This window comes from Salvia splendens, chromosome 19, assembly GCF_004379255.2.
Source record: "Salvia splendens isolate huo1 chromosome 19, SspV2, whole genome shotgun sequence".
Classification (NCBI taxonomy): domain Eukaryota; kingdom Viridiplantae; phylum Streptophyta; class Magnoliopsida; order Lamiales; family Lamiaceae; genus Salvia; species Salvia splendens.
Window position 1 is genome coordinate 27480954 of NC_056050.1, and position 21874 is coordinate 27502827.

General features: G+C 40.7%; 1 protein-coding gene across 1 annotated transcript; it reads left to right on the plus strand.

Moving 5' to 3' along the window:
* Positions 1-490: 490 nt before the first annotated feature.
* LOC121778792 (protein ACCELERATED CELL DEATH 6-like) lies at positions 491-18349 on the plus strand. Its single transcript, XM_042176190.1, has 5 exons — positions 491-590; positions 2442-2605; positions 16132-16849; positions 16934-17466; positions 17547-18349. Exons 2-5 carry the CDS (start codon positions 2453-2455, stop codon positions 18159-18161), a joined length of 2019 nt encoding a protein of 672 aa, XP_042032124.1. The 5' UTR covers positions 491-590; positions 2442-2452; the 3' UTR covers positions 18162-18349.
* The last annotated feature ends 3525 nt before the right edge of the window (positions 18350-21874 follow it).

Here is a 21874-nt window from a genome sequence, read left to right on the forward strand (position 1 = left end):
ATAAACATAATGAAAATATTGAAGGAGTGAAAATCATTTTACAAAACTATTTTATTTTCAACTCAAACAAAGACCAGTTAACACAAAAAATTAATGGAAACGTAAACCCTAGGAACAACCATCATTCGATTTCTGAACAATAACAGTCATGAGATCTGGGGTCATTACACTATTTATATCAAATATTTTATCATTATTTTATATTAATATAAAAAAATTTCATATGATTTCATGTTGGTATAAACAATTTTATTATTACTTTATACTATTTTGTACTTTACTTAGACAAAGAAATATATATATTAAAATAAATGTGAACTTTTTGTACTATTATATCTGAACTTTTTTGTATCAATATGAATAACAAATTAACAATTCAATATTTTGATAAGTGCAATTACCATCATGGACCAAAAATTTTGAGTCACAAAATTGATGTACAGCTTGCATTTGCTATTGATTTTGACAACATTTAATTCACAGTCGTTTTTGTTGCTGCAAAGAAACTAAATTCCTGCTTTTATATTTGAAGCCATCACAGTTTTTCAGTCCATCTACTTTCAATTCAAGGGAAATTCTGCTTCATCAAGGTTTCATTTCTTCTCCCTCTCTTTTTTAACATTTCAGTAATTTTATAAACAAATTCAGCAACACCCCTTTTTTTTTTCTCTTATACGCAACACAACCTTTAGAATTTTTGTTTATTTCGAATAAAAAGTGGCAACATTTTGTTTCATCACTATGGTGATAATTAAGAAGTTTTAAAGATACAATCTTGTTTCTTAATTGGGGTCGTCTTAAAATTATGTTTATTCTTATCTCTTGATTGATTGCCCATTTTCTTACTTGAATTTATGTTAGTATCTTTTTTAGTTGTCATTTTTCTCAAAAGCTTAGTCTAGGGACAACGTATCTCTGCACGTCTCAACTGTACCAAGATAATACTGTATCTCCCGACTACTCGTACCACCCCATATGACTAATTTAATTCATATCGTATCACACTATTATCTTGTGTAATGAAACGAACAGCACTTTAGGATATGAATTTGCGGACCTAAGATGTTGTTTGAGCAAAGTGTTTTAAATTTAGGATCATACTACTTCTTTTGTATTTGGGCTAACATTGGGCGCAGTGATGTGTAATTTTCGAGTTCAAATATTAATGGTAAAGTTCACACAAGTTTAATAAATTGACTCTAATATTACCACGAATCTGCAAGAATACAGAATCGAATGTAGTATTTCGAGTGTCGATCCACAGGGAAGGTAAAGTTTATTTAACTCCAACACAAGTAAAAGACATACTAAAATGGATTTTGATCGAAAGGTTTTGACTTCTATAAGCTAATAATAAAATAAAGCTACTAGTTAACGAAAGACGGACTCTTTGAATGGGAAAAAATGTCACTCCAAGTTGCTCACTAAGTTTGTATGGATCTACACCTATATCAAAAGCACATTTTCGGGATTACTTAATCAACCTAATCGCTTGCACTGAACATGTTTGCGACGTATAGTTCAAAGTCAGCTGAACACTTGTTCCATGAACTAATCTTCAATGTTTACCAACTCCTACGGAAGCGCTAGAGAAATAAACATCTACTATAATCACATACTTAATCCACTATCAAATTATCCTCTGAACAATTCTAATTCAATAGCATACCAACAATCGTACAATCCTAAACTATGTTAAAGAGACAATAGCAAAGGAAATAATAACACTACATTGTTAGCCAAAAACATAGTGAATAACATTAAGCACATTGTTGGTATCAAACAAATGAGTTCAATGGTGTAAAAACATTCATACAAAGCCTAGATTACAACTTGGAGCAACATAGAGAGCTTAGCCTAAAAACATGGTGAAATATGCAACAAAAACCGTAGGAAGCATGCTCTCGTTGAGTGGAATTGGGATTCGGAAATGGAACGTCGGAATGATGGCCGAAACTTCTTTGAATTCGTCTTCCTCCTCTCTGAATTTGTCGCCGCCCAAGTCAAATCTCTTTCCTCAATTTTTATTGAATAATTAATGCCCCCTCACGTCACCTTTCTTCTCCCTAAAAAACGTCACCTCACTCTCTCTCCCCACCTTTCTTTTTCTCCTCCTTTCCTCTATGTCCCTTCACCTCTGCAACCTTTTCTTTTCTTTCTTTTTTCCATCATGAAACTGCCCGAGAAACTGCTGAAATTGCAGTTAGAATGAACTACCCGGCCGGTAGAATTTTACAACTACAAAATCACCCGGCAGGGTGGCCAATTTCTTGTATTTGCTGGAATTTTCGCACAACTTTTTCACCATCCGAGCTTCATTCCTTGCTTCTCCATTCATTCATCTTCCTACACCACAAAACATACTTTTTGCAAGCATCAAACTATATAAATCATGTAAAGTTAGGGGAATAAAAATGTACAATTTGATTCACATCACGCAGTATCTTCTTTCATGGAAAACAAACAAGAAGAAGAAAATATGGAAAGTGTGTCTGAAGGGAATGTGGTCCAAGATCCCAAGGGGGAAGATGAGATGAAAGATTCCTCAATTGTAGAGGAGCTTACCGAATATGACCAGGAATCACAGCGGGACGATATTTCAGAGGTTAGAATATTTTTATTACTACTATTATTATTTGATTTTTGGAGTTTCGATAGTACAGTAGTACTATATTACAACTACTTTCATGGGTTTGGAACGAGATGAGATATTAATAAATTAGACAATAATCAACTGTCCTGTTTATAACATGAATGTTGATTTTCTACTGTCTTAATATGCTGCGAAGTTTTTATGTTAACTTTGTCAAAAAATTTAATGTTATTAACATTGGTGTCGATTTGTCGGCTGCTGAATTATAACTTGTTTAAAAGAATAATTTTTTACTAGTAGTATATGTTTCGAGAAATCTCATTCTAATACACAAAATTGCATAAGGAAATCTTTAGTTAATGTGCAGAAAAGAAATTCTCTAATTTAAAGAGTCATTTTATAGGATTATGATATGACACTACTCATTAACTACCTAGCGTGCATTTTCCATGTGCATGTATGTGTTTGGTTGAGTTAATATTAATATAGTACTCCGTATGAAATAAACATAATGAATATATTTAAAGAGTGAAATTCATTTTATATATCTTATTCAATTTTCTTACATAAATACATCACCAAATAACACCAACCAATCAAATTTACCTTTATTTGTAAACTCTTTAAAATTTTAATTTAAGAAATTGAAATTATGTAATTGTGGATGTTTAATTAATTTAATTTTAAGAAATTAGTATAGTTTGAGATTTGAGTGATATGTTGACATTATAGTTGAAAGGTGAGTTGTTGTATGAATTGAGTTATCAGTTGTTGACGGTCTTACCAATAACTATTCCTCAATTTGAATACGCTAATATCACAAATTAGATAATTTGCCTTTAGCGTATTTATCACAAATAAAAATTAATGGAAATGTAAACCCTAGGAAAGACCATCTTCCGATTTCGGCACAATTACATAACTTAAAGTCAATACACTATTTATAAAAAATATCTTGTTTCATGTCGTGGTAAAAAAATTGAAGTTTTAGTGAATGATAGTACAAAATGTTCTATTTTCGTGCTGGTATAAATAATTATTTATTTATTAGGGTGATGGATCCGCGAATTTCTGATGTTAGTAAATGCTGGTAGAGAATGAAAACTACAACACACAGAATTTACGTGGTTCGATTTACTGAAGTAAATCTACGTCCACGGGAAGAAGGGAGGGCAAGATGGTATTGCTTGATCTGGGATTACAGCTTACAACACAGACTTGCTATATGATTTTATCTCTAGAGAGCTTAACCTTTTTCTATCTGATCTAAGTTCTATTTATACATTGAACTAAGATCGTGGCTTGCATCACCACTAAGTCGTGGATGTCGTGTAGGTCATGGCCTAAGATCGTGGATGTAGTGTAGGTCATGGCCTACGATCGTGGCCTGAGTTGACACCACGTGGTAGTGGGTGTGTTGGAAGTTGTGGAAATCCAGTATGGGTCCAATAACTCCTTGTTCGGTCGAATGCTGAGACCGAACTGCTTTGGTTGCCGATCTGAGAGTAGAGCTTGATGCCGACCTGAGAGCAGAGCTTGATTGGTTGGCTTTTACCGAGCTGTAGGCTGAGGCCGAACTCCTTGTTCGGTCGAATACTGAGACCGAACTGCTTTGGTAGCCGATCTGAGAGTAGAGCTTGATGCCGACCTGAGAGCAGGAGCCAACCGAGCTGTAGGCTGAGGCCGAACTCTTTGGTAATGCCGAACTCATACTCTTCCTTGGGCTTTGGGCTGATGGGCCGTCATTGCTGTTGGGCTTATTTAGTACGCACCCCATCACTACCCCCCCCCGAAGGGCGAAGTGATTCACTTCGGCGAAGTGAGTCACTTCGGCATTCTGGATAAAGGCAAGGGGGAGGCTGATGTCAGGGGACGTGCCTTGCATTAAATGCGACAGTAAAATCCGGCCGTTGAATCCTGAAAAGGTGGGATTCGAAACGGTGCGACGATTTTGAAATCTTCGCCGAATCTGATAAATACGCTCTTTCTTCATCATTGAAGCACTTTTGCGACTGCTTCTTCTGCACTCTCTCTTTTTTGCGAAAATTCTCTCTCCGATTTCAAGAATTTCTTCAGACTTTCTTCACCTTCAAAAAGTAAGAAAAATGTCTTCTTCTTCTTCTTCTTCGGAGTCGGGTAGCGTTAGGAGAGGCGGTAAGGGGTCTTCTGGCCGGAAAGAGTCCGGGGAGAAGACCGTAGAGTATTTCCATAGTATTTTGAGTAAGGATACTGTGATATCCCTACCCGAAAAATACTTTTTTCCTGGGGGGAAGGCGGTGGTACCTGACGGTGATCATAGGGCTGACTCCCCGCCGGAGGGTTATGCCACCGTGTACGAGGCCTGCTTAGAATGCGGGCTTCGTTTCCCCCTCCCTTCTGCCTTTATAGATTTACTAGATTTTTTTCAGCTTCCTTTAGGCCAGGTGACTCCGAACTCTTGGAGGCACTTGTCGGCCTTCGCTGCCGAACTCCGTAGGTTAGGAAGGGATTTGTCTTTGAAGGCGATCCTTAAATTCTTTCAATTTAAGAGGAAGGGGTCTTGGTTTTACTTGATCCCTGTACAGCCCTTTAGGGCCTTTTGTAAAACGAAGTGGCCGAAGTGGCAAAACCGCTTCTTCTACTATGATAGGACCGCGGCTCCTAGTTTTCCCTGGAGAGGGCCGAAGTCCGTTATCCGTCATCCTCGGCCTGAACCGTTGGACGAGCTCGATGGCGAGCTCAACAAGATTCCCATAGTTAGGAAACAATACACGGAGTCTGAGCTCGTCAAGGGCGACGTCGTGTTCGACATCTCGTCTTCGGACGAAGAGGCCGAGGGTGAGGATTTCTCTTTATCTTTATGCTCTACTGCTTTAACGAAGAAAACTAACCTTGCTTTCTTGCTTTTTGGCAGTGTATATGCTGAACAAGGCTATCCGAAAGTCCTCCGAGCTTGTGGAGCCGGAGAGGCAGAGAGCCCCTCGCTCGGCGTCTGAAGCCGAGAAGAATCCGAAGAGGCAAAGAACCTCTTCTTCGGATCCGAAAGAGCCGGAGTCGTGTTCGGCTAAAGGGAAGGGGAAATTTCATGAGTCCCCAAGAGTGCCGGGGAAAGACCTGGTCATCTCCGAGGTGGTTGCAGACATCCCGGAACACGTCCCCGAGCCTTTTCAATGGCCGACGAATTTTGTGGAGGTAAGCTTTCTGACTTGGCTTCTTTTCCACATTTTTTGATGGCCATTCTGTTGAGTTTTTTCCTTGTTCATCTTCAGAGAGCCAAGCTCGTCTCCGTGGAGCTCTCCAAAGCATCCCACGACTACGAGGAGATGCAGAAGGAGTTGCATCTTGCTCGTAGTGTGGCCGAACAGGCTGAGGCCAAATTTGAGAGGGCCCGAGCTGCTAGGATCTCGGCTCAGGATGAAGCCCGGTCAGCCAAAAACCAGCTCATCATCCTGCAAGAGCAGACGAAGCACCGGGAAGCTCAGAAGGAGGCTGCCGCCGTGGCTGCCCAGGGGGAGGCTCTCCGTGTTTACACGGAGAAACTCTTTTTGAGCAGCCAGTTCTCGGCCTTTGTCGGTAGTCTGGTAAGGCTAATTACCGATAAGGGCGAGCAGGGGGCCGACGTCGTGCTGCCTCTGTACAGCCGAGAGATAGCAGCTCGGCTTCAGAATCTGCCGCTCCTTGAGGAGCTCGCTTCATCCTCGGTCCTGCTTTCTGCAGACCGAGTCCGGAGTTGTCGAGCTGATCGGGACGAGAACCTGGAGGCTATCTTTGCCTCCGTGGGACCCGTTTCACCCGCTTCGACTTACAACGGAGAGGGTGAGGCCGAGCCGCTGGAGCTGGAGGCCGAAGTCGAGCGGGCCGGGCATCCGGAGAAGGAAGCCGATCAGGAGGCGGAGGCGAGGCCGGCAGGATGCGAGGCCGAGGCTGAGGTAGCTCAGGAGAAAGAAGCTGAACCAGACCAGGGAGCCGGAGACGAAGCTGGCGGAGTATGATTTCGTCTCCCTTCTCTTAGTCTAGTTTCTTCTTTGTAAAATGGCCTTGAAGCCCTCCTAGTGTAAAAAATTTTCCTTGTGAATGAAAAAATTCTTCTCTACACTTGTCTTCGTATAGCTTTTCATACTCGCCTTTATTCTTGTTGTATTTTACTATCTGCTCGGTACAGCTGCCGAACTAATATAGCTGCTTTGTACTCAAGGAGATGGATATACTTCACTGGAAACGGCTGTACTCTTCGGCTTTAGACGAAGCTGAGAAAAGAGCTATAGCCGATCAGACGAAGAATGACGAGCTTCTGGCTCGTTTAGTGAAGCTGGAGGCCGATAATAAGGACTTAGAGTCCGATAAGAAGGATCTGGAGGCCGAGCTGAATACGACTATTGCTGAGAGGACTGCGTACGAGGATTACATCCGTGTGCGCGGGGGAGTGACCATATCAGATATTCAGAGTCGAGTTGACGAACTGTGGGAGGAATATCATGTACTCCGGAGGAACAATGCGCTGGAGAGCTCGGCTTGCCAACAAGTTGTGAAATCCTTACGGCGCTGGGCTTCTCGGTACGACATCATTCTTTCCCGGCGTCCCGCAATCGAGAGATTCCTTAGGCATTTCCCGCCAACAGATGCTCGCACTCCAGATCAAGCCTCTGGTTCCCTTGTTCAAAATCCTACTCCAAGTCAACAACGAACTCCGGATCAGCCGGAAACGTCAAGACGAGAACGGGCTCAGGAGCAACCGGAATCGTCAAGACAGGGACGGACTGAAATTCGCCGAGGAGTTGTGACTATGAGCGAGCAAGATCAGCAGATGCTTATTGCAGAGACTCTTCATCGCCGAGGGGTTAGAGCTTCTGGGGCTCGCGGAAGAGGTGTTGGGTCGAGGATAGCATCTCGTCGACCTGCTTATTCTTCATCTGCTCGGAACAACCGAACTCGGCTTCCAGAGGATTTTGTGAATAGGTGGCTCAACTTTAGCAACCCCGGACAGTAGAATAGTCCTTTGTAATAGCGTAACGCCATTTTGTAGGGTAGCGGAGTTGTATGCCGAACAAGATTTGAAAAAATGAAATTTTGTTTTCGCTTCTAACACTGTGTATTTACAGCTTAGCGAAAAAATTTCATCGTACTCGTCCTCGGTCTTATGAAGTAAACTTCTTTGACCGGACTTGGTCCTTGGTCTTATGAAGTAAACTTCTTTGACCGGACTTGGTCCTTGGTCTGATGAAATAAACATCTTTGACCGGACTCGTCTTTGGTCTGATGAAATAAACATCTTTGACCGGACTCGTCTTTGGTCTGATGAAATAAACATCTTAGACCGGACTCGTCTTTGGTCTGATGAAATAAACATCTTTGACCGGACTTGGTTTGTGTTCTAATTTGGCGATTTTTGTCGCCGGGATCGAACTTTCCCTTGTCCTAATTCGGCGAGTTTTATCGCGTGGATCGGACTTTCCCAGTTAACCGAAGTGGTCTTATGCAGTAAACCTCTTTGACTAGACATGGTCGTCCCCGGTCTTATGAGGTAAACTTCTTTGACCGAACTTGGTCGTCCTAATTCGGCGAGGTTTATCGCGTGGATCGGACTTTCCCTTATTGCAGTTCGTTTCAGACGAAGTGCTTGTTAAGCTGAATTGCGGTCTTGTATCCTCCTTGGAAGCTTGGACTCACAATCGTTGGCTTATTGCAGTTCGTTTCAGACGGACTGCTTGTTAAGCTGAATTGTGGTCTTATATCCTCCTTAGAAGCTTGGACTCACAATAGTCTTTAATAATCGATCTAAAAAGGGGATCAGTCTTTAAAGAACGATATACCTTGGTACCATTTGTAAGAGACGACAAGCACATAGAGACAAAACACATAGAGAAAAATGAAAAAGATGAAAGAAAAAAAACTTTAAACTTTTTACAAGTAAAAAACAAACAAATAAAAACATGTACCCCTATGACCGAACTAGACACAAGACAGACTGACCGGACCTTGTCTCTTACAAGTGGAACTTCTTGAGGTTGGAGACGTGCCATGTTCGGGGTACTTGTTCTCCTGACATGTGAGTCAATTTATAAGACCCTTTGCCGAGGACTTCTGACACCCGATACGGACCCTCCCATGTGGGCTCGAGTTTGCCCAGCTTTTCTGCTCGGCTTACTTCGTTGTTTCTCAAGACGAGATCTCCCACTTGAAATTGAAGCTTTTTCACCCTTTGGTTATAATACCGGGCTACTTGCTCCTTATACTTGGCTGCTTTTATGCACGCCAATTCTCTTCTTTCTTCGGCGAGATCTAGTTCTGCTCTCAGTCCGTCGTCATTCATTTCTGAGGAGAAATTTAGAGTTCGGGGACTGGGTACGCCGATCTCCACCGGAATTACGGCTTCAGTGCCGTACACCAGACTATACGGAGTTTCACCGTTGGAGGTTTTGGGTGTAGTTCGGTAGGACCATAGGACTTGAGGGAGATTTTCTACCCATTGTCCTTTGGCTTGTTCTAACCGAGCTTTTAACCCTTTCACCAGAATCCGGTTCGTTACTTCCGTTTGTCCGTTTGCTTGGGGATGGGAGACCGAAGTGAACCGCTGTTGAATGTTCAGCTCTTGGCACCAATTCTTGAACGTCTTGTCGGTGAACTGAGTCCCATTATCCGAGATGAGGATGTGGGGTATGCCAAATCGGCATACTATGTTCTTCCAGACGAAGTCCAATGCCTTTGAGCTCGTTATCGTAGCTAATGGTTCAGCCTCCACCCACTTCGTGAAGTAGTCCACGGCAACGATAAGGAATTTCATTTGCCGAGGAGCTTGAGGAAGTGGTCCCACTATGTCTATGCCCCATTGCATGAAAGGCCAAGGGCTTTGCATAGTGTATAGATCGGTCTGCGGCATCCTTGGGACATTTGCATGAATTTGGCACTTCGTACACTTCTTGACGAGCTGCACTGCCTCTTGTACCATGGTTGGCCAATAATATCCCCATCTCAGAACTTTTTTAGCTAAAGCTCTGGCTCCGATGTGGCTACCGCACGATCCTTCATGAACTTCTCTGAGGATGTAGTCCGTCTCTTCTGGTCCTACGCACCGCAATAACGGCTGGAGGTAAGACTTTCTAAAGAGGACTCCTTCATGAAGTTCGTACCGAAGTGCTCGGCACGTGATCTTCCGAGCTTCTCTCTTATCCTCGGGCAATTGTCCTTGATCCAGATACTGCAAGATCGGCGTCATCCAGTTCGGCGAGCTGGATACTGAATGTACCTCGGCTTCATCAATGCTTCGATGCATTAATTCTTCCGCCTTTGAGCTCGGATCTGAGGCCAACTTACTTAAGGTATCTGCTCGGCTATTTTCCGCTCTGGGAATGCGGATTATCCGAAAATAGGAGAAACTTCGGCTGATGCTTTGCGCTTTGTCCAAATACTTCTTCATTCTCTCGTCACGAGCTTCACTTGTACCCAACATGTGATTTACTATGACTTGTGAATCACAATGGACTTTGAGAGATTTGACGAGCAGACTTTGCGCTAACTGGAGTCCGTCGGGAGCGACAAGTAGAATACCAGCTCCACTTCCCATCTTGTTTGAAGCTCCATCTACGAATCCGCTCCAGCAGTCCGGCGGCTCTACTTCGGATTCCAAGGGCTGTGCTAGTTCGGCATTGGCAGAATTCTTCTGTTCGGCAATAACAGGAATTGCTTGATCGAACTTTGCTTCTGCAAGAAAATCTGCCAAGGCTTGTCCCTTGATGGCTTTCCGAGGTAGATATTCAATTGTGTGCTCTCCCAACTCTATAGCCCACTTGGCGATTCTGCCTGATGCTTCTGGTTTGGTCAACACTTGCCGAAGTGGCAGATCAGTTAAGACGCATACCTTGTGAGCATAGAAGTATGGCCGCAGTCTCCTTGCTGCATTTACTAATGCTAGAGCAATCTTTTCCAGAGGTTGATACCTGGTTTCTGGACCTCTTAATGCTCGGCTTGTAAAATAGATGGGAAGCTGCTTTAGGCCTTCTTCTCGTACAAGCACCGCGCTGATGGTTTGATCCGATGCCGCTAAGTATAAGAATATTACTTCGGCTTCGGTTGGAGCAGAGAGAATAGGAAGCTCGGCTAGATAACTTTTGAGCTCGTCAAAGGCCTTTTTCTGCTCGGCTCCCCACTCGAACTTTGGTGCCTTTTTCAACACCTTGAAGAACGGCAGTTGCTTTTCGGCTGCTTGGGAAAGGAATCGATTCAGTGCGGCTAGACATCCGGTTAGCCTTTGCACGTCATGTATGGACTTCGGCATTGCCATGTTCTGAACGACTTGAACTTTTGAGGGGTTTGCCTTGAGTCCGTCCTTTGAAACCCAACAACCCAGAAACTTTCCCGAATCTACCAAAAATGTACACTTTTGGGGATTAAGTTTGAGGTTGGCTTTCTTGAGCACGTTGAGAGTGGACTTGAGGTTGTGCTCGTACTCCGAGGTGCTTTTGCTCTTGACGACTATATCGTCAACATACACTTCGACCTCCTTTCCAATCAGGTGCCGAAAAAGCTTGTCTACCATCCTTTGATAAGTGGCTCCGGCATTCTTTAAACCGAATGGCATCTTTTTATAAGCGAAAATGCCGAAATCAGTAATGAAGGCCGTTTTTGAAGCGTCAATCTCATCCATTAAAACCTGATGGTATCCTTTGTATAGATCAAGAAAACAAAAAATTTCAAAGCCTATCAGAGCTTCTACTTTTTTATCTATGTTCGGAAGGGGATAGCAATCTTTGGGACAGTGCTTATTTAGATCGGTGAAATCTATGCACATCCGCCATCCTCCTTCCTTTTTCTTGATCATGACAGGATTGGCCACCCACGAAGGATACTTCACTTCGAATAACACATCCGCCTTCAATAATTGACGGACTTCGTCATGGATGACTTGACTTCGTTCTGCCGCAAAGAGTCTTTGCTTCTGTTTTATCGGCCGGACCGAAGGATCAATATTTAAACGATGAGTGATTACCTCGGGGGGCACTCCGGTCATGTCCAACGGAGACCATGCAAAGACGTCTTTGTACTCCTTGAGGAGCTGGATGGTTTTTTCCCGAAGTAGAGGCGTTCCCGCGAAGCCGATCTTAACCGTTCTGGATGGATCGTCTTCGTACAGCTGAACTGTCATCGAATTCGGCTCCGGTATGACTTCGGTCATTGCCTCTGACTCCGGCTGCTGTGATTGCTATGCTTGGTGGTGCCGATCTGAATGCTCGGCACTTCTAAGCGCAATTTGCAGACACTCCTTTGCTCTCTTTTGGTCACCTCGGATGACCGCTATCCCTCCTTTAGTAGGGATCTTGATGGTGAGGTGATAAGTGGAGCAAATGGCCCGAACTGTGTTGAGCCAGTCTCTTCCCAGGATGACGTTGTACGGGGACCGAGCTTTCACCACGAAAAACTCAATCATCGTACTGGAGCTAGTAGGCGCTTTCCCCACCGTGATCGGAAGGCTGATAATACCTTCAGGGCGGGTGTCCTCCTGGGCGAAGCTCTTCAGGGGAAGCGGAGCCGGGCTGAGCCGAGCTGGGTCCACTTCTAGTTTGTCGAAGCACTCTTTAAAAAGAATGCTGACTGACGCTCCTGTATCCACAAACACCCTGTGGATCAGTTTGTTTGCCACTCCGGCTTGGATGACAATGGCGTCTTGGTGAGGAGAGATGGCCGGGACGGGATCAGCATCCGAGAACGTAATCACTTCGTCCTGCTTCAGCCTTTTATGCGTTGGCTCCTCTCGATTGGAGCCCCTGCGCTCTGACTTCAGGGACGACTTGGTCTTCCCGACAGGGAGAGCGTCAATAGTCAGGATTACTCCATCATATTGCGGCTCGTCATCGTCTTCGGGATCCGGCTGCCTTTTCGGATCCTGAGGAGCGCAGTTCGCACCTCTCTGCTTCTTATTCTTCTTTGACTGCTTGCTTTGGTATTTTTTCAATGTCCCTGCCCTCACAAGAACATCGATACCTGCAGCCAAGTTTCTGCACTCCTCGGTATCGTGACCGTGGTCTTGATGGTAGGAGCAGTAGTTATCCTGGGGTCGGCGCGCGGCTGATTTCGTCATCCGCTTTGGCTTTTCGAACAGGTCAGAGTGCAGTTCGAAAATTTCCGCTCTCGGCTTGTTCAGCGGTACGAACTGAGCGGGCGGCTTCTCGGGATTGAGACGGGGTCCCAATCTGTCTTGCACCGGAGTCCTTTGAATCCTTTCAAAAGGAGTTCGGCGAGGATGTCCCTGATCGCCAAAAGGAGTTCGGCGAGGATGTCCCTGATCGCTATGATCGGGCTTCCTCCTGTCTCCTCGGGACGATGAGCTGTCTAACGACCGTTTGCGACGGTCTGCCTCATCGGCCCGGGAGTACTGGTCCGCAATGTCCCACATTTCCTGAGCTGTCTGCGGACCGCACTCAACGAGCTTCCTGTAGAGAGCTCCGGGCAGGATTCCATTTTGGAATGCCGAGATGACAAGCAGATCGTTGAGATCGTCTACTTGCAAGCATTCCTTGTGGAATCTTGTCATAAAGTCGCTGATTTTTTCGTCGCGACCTTGACGAATGGAAAGCAGCTGAGCCGAAGTGATTCGGGCTTCCGCTTTCTGAAAGAACCTCCTGTGGAAGACATCCATTAGATCTCGGTAAGATCTGATGCTGCCCTGGGGGAGGCTATCGAACCACCTTCTCGCGTTCCCGATGAGCAGCTCGGGAAACAGCTTGCACATGTGGACCTCGTTGAGACCCTGGTTCGCCATGTTATATTGATAGCGTCCCAAGAAATCGTGAGGGTCCACGAGCCCGTCGTAAGTCATCGACGGAGTTCGGTAGTTCTGTGGTAGGGGAGTTCGGGTGATGTCGTCCGAGAACGGAGTCTTCAGTGCTCCGTACACGGCGAATCCGATATCTCGTCGGTATGGAGGAGATTGAGTTCTCCTGTGATTCCGGTACCGAGGAGGAACAGGAATATGTCGGGGTTGAGGATTCTTCTTCCTGGAAGACACGGCACTACTACTGCGGTAGTGACTTTCATGTCTGGATGAGGAAGGAGAATCCTCCGTTTTCGTCTTCGGCTCTTGGCTCTTTTGCAGGAAGGCTAAGAACTCATCCTGCTTCTCAGCCAAGAACAGCTTGACAGCCTCATTCAAATCAGGCTGCTGGGAAGACTCAGTGGGACGATTTTTGGAGCGGCCTGTTCCTTCGCCATGAGAACTGGTGGTGGATTTATCCCTAGGCTGTTTTCCAGACCTATGGGATGGATTGGCTTCCTCATGGTTCTCACGGGCAGGAATACGGGTACTCTGCGATCTGGTATGCATTTTTTGGGTGGAAAAAATGGATCAAAAATTCGCTTTATCACAAATTTTGTTCTCTGGTTCCCACAGACGGCGCCAGTGATGGATCCGCGAATTTCTGATGTTAGTAAATGCTGGTAGAGAATGAAAACTACAACACACAGAATTTACGTGGTTCGATTTACTGAAGTAAATCTACGTCCACGGGAAGAAGGGAGGGCAAGATGGTATTGCTTGATCTGGGATTACAGCTTACAACACAGACTTGCTATATGATTTTATCTCTAGAGAGCTTACCCTTTTTCTATCTGATCTAAGTTCTATTTATACATTGAACTAAGATCGTGGCTTGCATCACCACTAAGTCGTGGATGTCGTGTAGGTCATGGCCTAAGATCGTGGATGTAGTGTAGGTCATGGCCTACGATCGTGGCCTGAGTTGACACCACGTGGTAGTGGGTGTGTTGGAAGTTGTGGAAATCCAGTATGGGTCCAATAACTCCTTGTTCGGTCGAATGCTGAGACCGAACTGCTTTGGTTGCCGATCTGAGAGTAGAGCTTGATGCCGACCTGAGAGCAGAGCTTGATTGGTTGGCTTTTACCGAGCTGTAGGCTGAGGCCGAACTCCTTGTTCGGTCGAATACTGAGACCGAACTGCTTTGGTAGCCGATCTGAGAGTAGAGCTTGATGCCGACCTGAGAGCAGGAGCCAACCGAGCTGTAGGCTGAGGCCGAACTCTTTGGTAATGCCGAACTCATACTCTTCCTTGGGCTTTGGGCTGATGGGCCGTCATTGCTGTTGGGCTTATTTAGTACGCACCCCATCATAGGGTTTGGAATGGGATGAGGTATAAATTTGACAATAATCAACTGCCCTGTTAACATCAATGCCGATTTTCTACTGTGTTACTATGATGTGAAGTTTTTTTAAGTTAACGTTGTGAAAAAAATTTAAGTTATTAACATAGGTGTCGATTTGTTGACCACTGTAAGTATAACTTTATATAAATGAATGACTTTCTATAAGTTTTTTCGATGATGAGATAGTCGGACACTTTGAAGAAGAAATTAAGATTAGCCCAAATATAAATACTCCTTTTATCCCAAATTATTTGAGCCGCATTTCATTTTGAGTTTTCCCAAGTTATATTAGTAATTTTCCTTTTATGACTAAAAAACAAATACTCCATCCGTCCCATAGAAATATGTCATATTTCCTTTTTCATTCGTCCCATACAAATAGTCCATATCTATTTATAGCAACTTTTTTCTCCTTCTCTTTTTCTTTATTATTTATGGGTCCCACCATCCACTGCACAATTTCAACTATTTTTTCTCATTCTCTCTTACTATGCTAATTTCACCTTAAAACCCATGCCAACCATAAATGGTCTATTTCTATGGGACGGAGGGTGTATTTAATCTCAATTACTTTTTGTTATCTTACTTTAATCTCTCTCTTCTCTCTCATACTTTATCATTTATCTTATCTTATTTTATGATGATTTAACCTATTAAATACAATTTACTTAAATCTTATGCTGAAAAGAAACTCTCAAATAACAAGGGACGGAGGGAGTATTATTGCAATTTTTTTCTATGGAATATCTAACTTTAAAATTGTCATTGAAAGTGACACATGATACTCAAGATTCGAAATATATATGTAAAGCATTATAGCAAGCCATCAAATTCATTATCTACAATTCACTATGCATCTACAACATCGACGATTATTCTATATATAACTACAAAAGATTGATTCTCTAATTTACTCTTATTGCGATAAATAAACCTTTTAAATCCGTCGTAATCCAGATGGTTGATCACCGTAATCTAAGGGATCTAGTTTGGCTTAGTTTTGATATAAAAATTGATTTTATTTTAATCCATACATAGGTTACATTATAATGCTAATTAACTTCCAATATAGAACTAATTACTATCTCAATTTTGTGTATTAAAAATATTAACATAATGTTGATATATTTATGTTATTATATTAATATTTTTAATCGAGACAGTTCTTATTGGAAATTAGTACTCTTTTATATATGTCACAAGGAAGATGACTTATTCCTTGGATGACATGAGATTTTATGCGTATTTTTTTGTTAAATCGAGATAATAAAATAAAGATAAAAGGAATTCTATTTTTAGTAATGGGTCATTTGGGTGAGACAAACTAAAAAGAACGGACGAAGTATTTTTTTATCACACCCCTATATTTCATAATTTTGACTTGGGATTTTTTATATTTCTTGGAATAGCTTTTCTGTCGTATCACTAGCGTGATATCTGATGATATGACGATGACCCAGAGGCAGCTAGAGGTAAAATTAATCCCTAATCAAAGCTATGAAGAAGATAAGCTTGTGGATGCAGAGATGTACAATGATCTTGACTTGTATCTAGCAGCTATAAATGGCGATCTCGATCACTTCAAAATAATTCTTTATAGAATTTCATCGAGTGATTCTGTAGATGATATTTTGTCTAGGCTGAGCCCTACTCAAAACACATTTCTTCATGTAGCCGCCAAACATGGAAAACTAGATATAGTGGTATTCATAGCCACTACGAAACCATCACTTGTCTTGGCCAAGAATTTCAATGGAGACACTGTGTTGCATCTCGCAGCGAAAGGTGGAGACGAGTCAATGGTAAAAGCCCTTGTGGGACATCTCTCTCATAATGAGACTGAGAAGCGTAATCTGCTGAGAGCAGAGAATGGGATGGGAAACACAGCCTTGCATGAAGCATTACTCATTGGTTGTGAATCAATTGCTAGTTTTTTGATCCAGCAAGACTCTGAGCTATCATATGTCCTAAACAAGCGTGGAGAATCTACCGTTTACTTGGCATCGAAAGCTGGTCTTGTAGAATGCGCGTCTTCTATTCTTGCACAGTGCACGGATGAGAACCTCGTAAAACTGCTTTTCGAGAGTAAATCTCCCATTCAAGCAGCAGTTGAGAGGAAGAAAATTGGTATTGAATTATGATTCAATTATCTGAAAAATGGTTAGATTGGTTTCTTGTACTTATTATTATTATTTTTTTGTCATGCATCAGTTGTTTTAGAAGCCATAATCGAAGCGAAGCCAGAATTAATCCTAATGAGCGACAGTGAAGGAAGAAATCCGCTTCATTATGCTGCATCTTTGGGTCACCTAGAAGCAACACATTACCTGCTAACAAAATGTAAGAGAAATGCAACTAGAAGAGACGAAAGAGGTGAACTGCCTATTCATTTGGCAGCACTTGAAGGCCATGTTGACGTCATTCGCGTTTTGCTTCAACATCCCACCGAAGCAGAGGAGCTGCTCGACAAGTCTGGCAATAATATTCTACATATTGCTGCTCGGAGTGGAAGATATAATGTGTTCCGTTTCGTTCTCAAGAATCCAAATCTCAACTCCCTCATAAACATGAAAAATAATTCCGGAGACACGCCCCTGCATATTGCCACCAGGAATGATCATGCTAAGATAGTCAGTACCTTAACATGGGACCAGCGTGTCGAAACAAAGGCGGTTAACAACAAGGACATGACAGCACTTGATGTTGCTTATGAAGAAAGGATTCATAATCCTTCTTTTGCAAAGGTATGTATGTACAGTTAGTTAACTATCTTATGATGGAATACAGTAGAATACATGTATTGATATCATGGTATGCGTTTCAGCGTTTGACATGGGCTGCTCTGAAATCTGCATCTGTTCCTCAAAATTTAGAATTAGGTAGAAAGGTGAATGTCAACTTAAATGTCTATAAGGAAAGAGTAAACACACTCCTGGTTGTGGCAACTCTGGTCGCCACGGTAACTTTTGCAGCTGGTTTCACCATGCCTGGTGGCTACATTAGCTCTGAAACTGGCACTGATTTGGGCATGGCAACATTGTGGAAGGACACGGTATTCCATGTTTTTGTTTTATGCGACACTATAGCCATGTATACTTCAATCCTTGTTGTCACTGCTCTCATCTGGGCTCAGTTAGGTGATACCACCTTAGTCATCCGTTGCCTTGAGCTTGCGGCACCTTTGCTCGGCGTTGCTATGATCATGATGTCCATGGCTTTCACAGCTGGAGTTACCGCAGTTGTTACCAAACTCAGGTGGCTCCAAATCACTGTGGTTGCCATGAGCACATCTTGCATCGCCTTATTGCTTGTGCTCCTGCTTCCTTTGTGTACACCACTTACTTCAAGGAGTCGGATACTACGGTATCTTTCTTACTACCCATTTTGCTTGCTCGTATTAGTTACTAGCACAAAGCCGAGCACAAAGCCGAATCATTGAAGTCTGAAGCACCACCTATTCCACATTGTGGCACTGTATCGTATCTAGTTATTTATGTTGGTATGTACTTTTAATAATTCCAGATTGGAGCACTATGTCGTCTCTAGTTATTTGTGTTGGTATGCACTTTAATCTACTAATAGTGAGGTAAAAACACTTCTTGTATTAGAAAATACATTACTGTCTTACTATTATCTACTAGTATTAACACCCGTGCTATGCACGGGACATAAGAGTTTCAAAAAATGAATACAATTATCAATGAATTTATAGAAAATAAGAACTTGAATCAATGTGAAGATTTACACAATAGACGTGTACTTACATTGTGTAGAATTTAATATTGTCTAATGGATGAAACATTTCAAACTATGCTAATAACTTATACAATTTTAATTTATGATCTAAGTGGAGTAACAAAAAAATAAAATAAATGACAGAGAAGATGTACGCTAATGATCAAAGAGTATGAGTTAAATAGAATAAGTTATGCAAATAAAGAAAATGTGAATGAGAAAAGATCAAAGAGTAAAAATTACATAGTTGGAATAAACAAAGAGCTCAACAAATGTGATCAACAAATGTGATCAACAAAACATAAATGTTCAAATATAGGAACCAAAACTTAGTAAAACAACAACCCAGTAGTTCATAAGTTTTAAAACACTTCTTTGTAAACAATATTAACAATGAAATCACAATACAATAATTATCACATGCCGCATGACTAAAATCTTCAGGTCTCCACAACTTGTAACTCTAGATATAGCACTGAAAACTGATTTTCTTAAAAATAATCCAAAAAAAGCACCACAATGTGAACAATATAACCAAGCATCACCAATATCCCAATAGAAATATTAACAAAATAGACATATACTATATTAAAAAGAAGAAGTCAAATGAATTTATCAAGCGAATTAATATATAAAAGAATTCCTGATCAATATTTTAAAATTTTATAATTTTTAAAAAAATACATTACTCCAGTTTGATTTACAACATACTACAAATAATACTCTCATTACTACAAATAATACTATCATTCACAATACATGAATTAGGTTGATCAAGAACAACATAACTCGTTGCTATTGAACTTTGAACGAATATACCAACATTTGATAGACAAAAAAAAAGTAAGATCAAACAAAACGAAATATGATTCAAGATATAATTAAATTTACCATACAACAATTTCATTAAAATGAATATAACAATTAAAAATTTAATTTTGTTTTTCTCAAGTTATTATTATCTAATATAAACACATTATATAAAAACAGGCCCAAAAAATGGTTCTACGGCCTTAAGATATCAGACTGCAAATCAAATAAAATAAAAACAATAGCTCAAATATTCATTAAGTTACAAAACTTAAAAAACGGTCCAAATAGATTAAAAGAATGGCCCATCTGTAAACTAAAAAACAGCCCAAATAAGAAATTGCAGGCTCAGACGTTGCCCTATATTTAATCCAATATCATCAAGCTAAAAAAAATTGTGAAAATTAAATTAACTAATCTTAACTTAGGTTTTTAACAATACTTATAATATAACAGAGTATAAAAGAAAATTTTCATTATTCAGAAATCACCGCCGACACCACACCCGAAACCCTAGCGGCGCAAACATTCCGCCGATTACATCCTCCTCCACCGCCACCAATGACTCCCTCCTCCACCACCACACAACACGCCTTCTCCCGCCAAAAAGGGCAAAATGTTCTTTTCAAGCAACTGGACCTTTAGATTAGTATGGATATGTCGTATTTAAATGTGTTATTAGAATATTAAGCATTGCACGTATTTTGTAGGATTGTTTGATATGAGGGTTTCACTTTGTTTAATTGAGGTAAATGGTGTTGGAAACTTTATGTTTTTAGAAGCTGTTTTGGGATGAGATTGACTAGTTTTCAATTTTTTTTGAAATTGATTGCCTTTTATTCCACTAATAAAATGATATTGATCCCTTCTTCACAAAGTTGACTTGATAGGTAACTTCTATAGGAAATGGAAAAACATGTTAGACAACTAATGAGTAGTGTCATAATTCTACTTAATAATGACTCTTTAAAGAAAGTTGTCACTTCATAAACATTTCTAAATTCCTCTAGAAAATATTTAGTTGAAGTTATGTTTATTGTGTAGTTGGCTTTTGCTCAAAACCTTAGCCTAGGGCAATGCATATCTGCCCATCTCAACGGTAATAAGATTACATTGTATGTCTGTATCTTATGACTACTCATACCACATCATGTGACTAATTTAATTTATATTGTCACTATTATCTTGTGTAATGAAACGATCGTCACGCTAGGATATGAATTTGCGGCTTGAGATGTTGTTTGAGCAAAGTGTTTAGATTTTAGTGTATAATCCTTCATTCAAGTTGTTTTTTTTTTATGTTTGTAAATATTGTTCCTAATATCATCTCCTTTATCAAGAGCATTTTTCTTTTCTATTTGGGCTAGCATTGTAGTTAGAATATCTTCTTTGGTGCTGGAAACTTTATTTTCTTATAATCTGTTTTGGAAACAGATCAAATCATAGTTTTCACTTTTTTAGGATAGTAATTTTAAAAGGATGAAATAAAATCGTAAAAGATGAAATATAATTATAAATATTATATATGAATTTGGATAGTTATTTAAAAAAATGAAATAAAATAATTAAGTTGTGTTATTATTTGAGGTTTGAAATAGATATTAATTGTTGGAGTTGTGACTTGCATGAAATATTTCAGGATAACACGACAAGATGAGGTGTCAAAGCAATCCTATAATATTTTTTGAGGCTTGATTTACGGTATGAGTTGCTGATGGCCTTAAGGATATGTTGGCATATGATATGAAAATAATGAACATGTTATAGGCAAACCTGAGGATTCATATTATGCTTTCCAAACTATCCTTCAACAAAGGCTCATTCAATATTGAATGTGAGGACAGTACAGGGTGGGAAATTATTACACCCTCCTTCCCTTTTCTTTTTCTTGTCTTTTTTTATCCGACAATGGGTCAAAATGAGTTCATTCTACCCAATAAAAAAGGTTTAAAACAATGCAATGGCTACACTTTTGATTCACATCAATAGTCACTGAACGTTCCAAAGCATACATACTCTCTCCATACAAAGTTAAATGTTCCATATAGTATTTCTTTTTTGGTCGGTCCACTTTTAAATATTTTATTTTATTTTTATTGTTTTTGTTACGTGAACATTATATGTTACAGATTCATTCAACACACATTTTAATGTAAATTTAATACCAAAAAATATATTAGATAATTCAATTTTAATGAAAAATTGGTAAAATAAAAAAATAAAATGAGAAAAAATAGATAAAGTATGAATGAGAAAATGAAGATAATAAAGTAGGTTTTAATTGTAAATAATTAGGAATGCAAGAGTAATAATATGAGGGAAACTTTTGATTTTTGAAATGAGATTATTTTTCGTCTCCAAAATGTCAAAATGAGACCATTTTTCGTGAACAGAGAGTGTATATTTACGAGAAGAGAGATTTTATAAATACAAAAAGTAATGGCAATAAAAGATGGAAAAAGAAAGACACTTATGCCCTTTTAAGGCTGAGGGATAAAAAAAGAAAAAAAATGACTTCAAAGTTAAATGATACTACTATTTTTTTGTGTTTTTTCAGAGACATGATGCAGGTTTTTCAAATTTAGGAAAATAAAAGGTGCAAACACC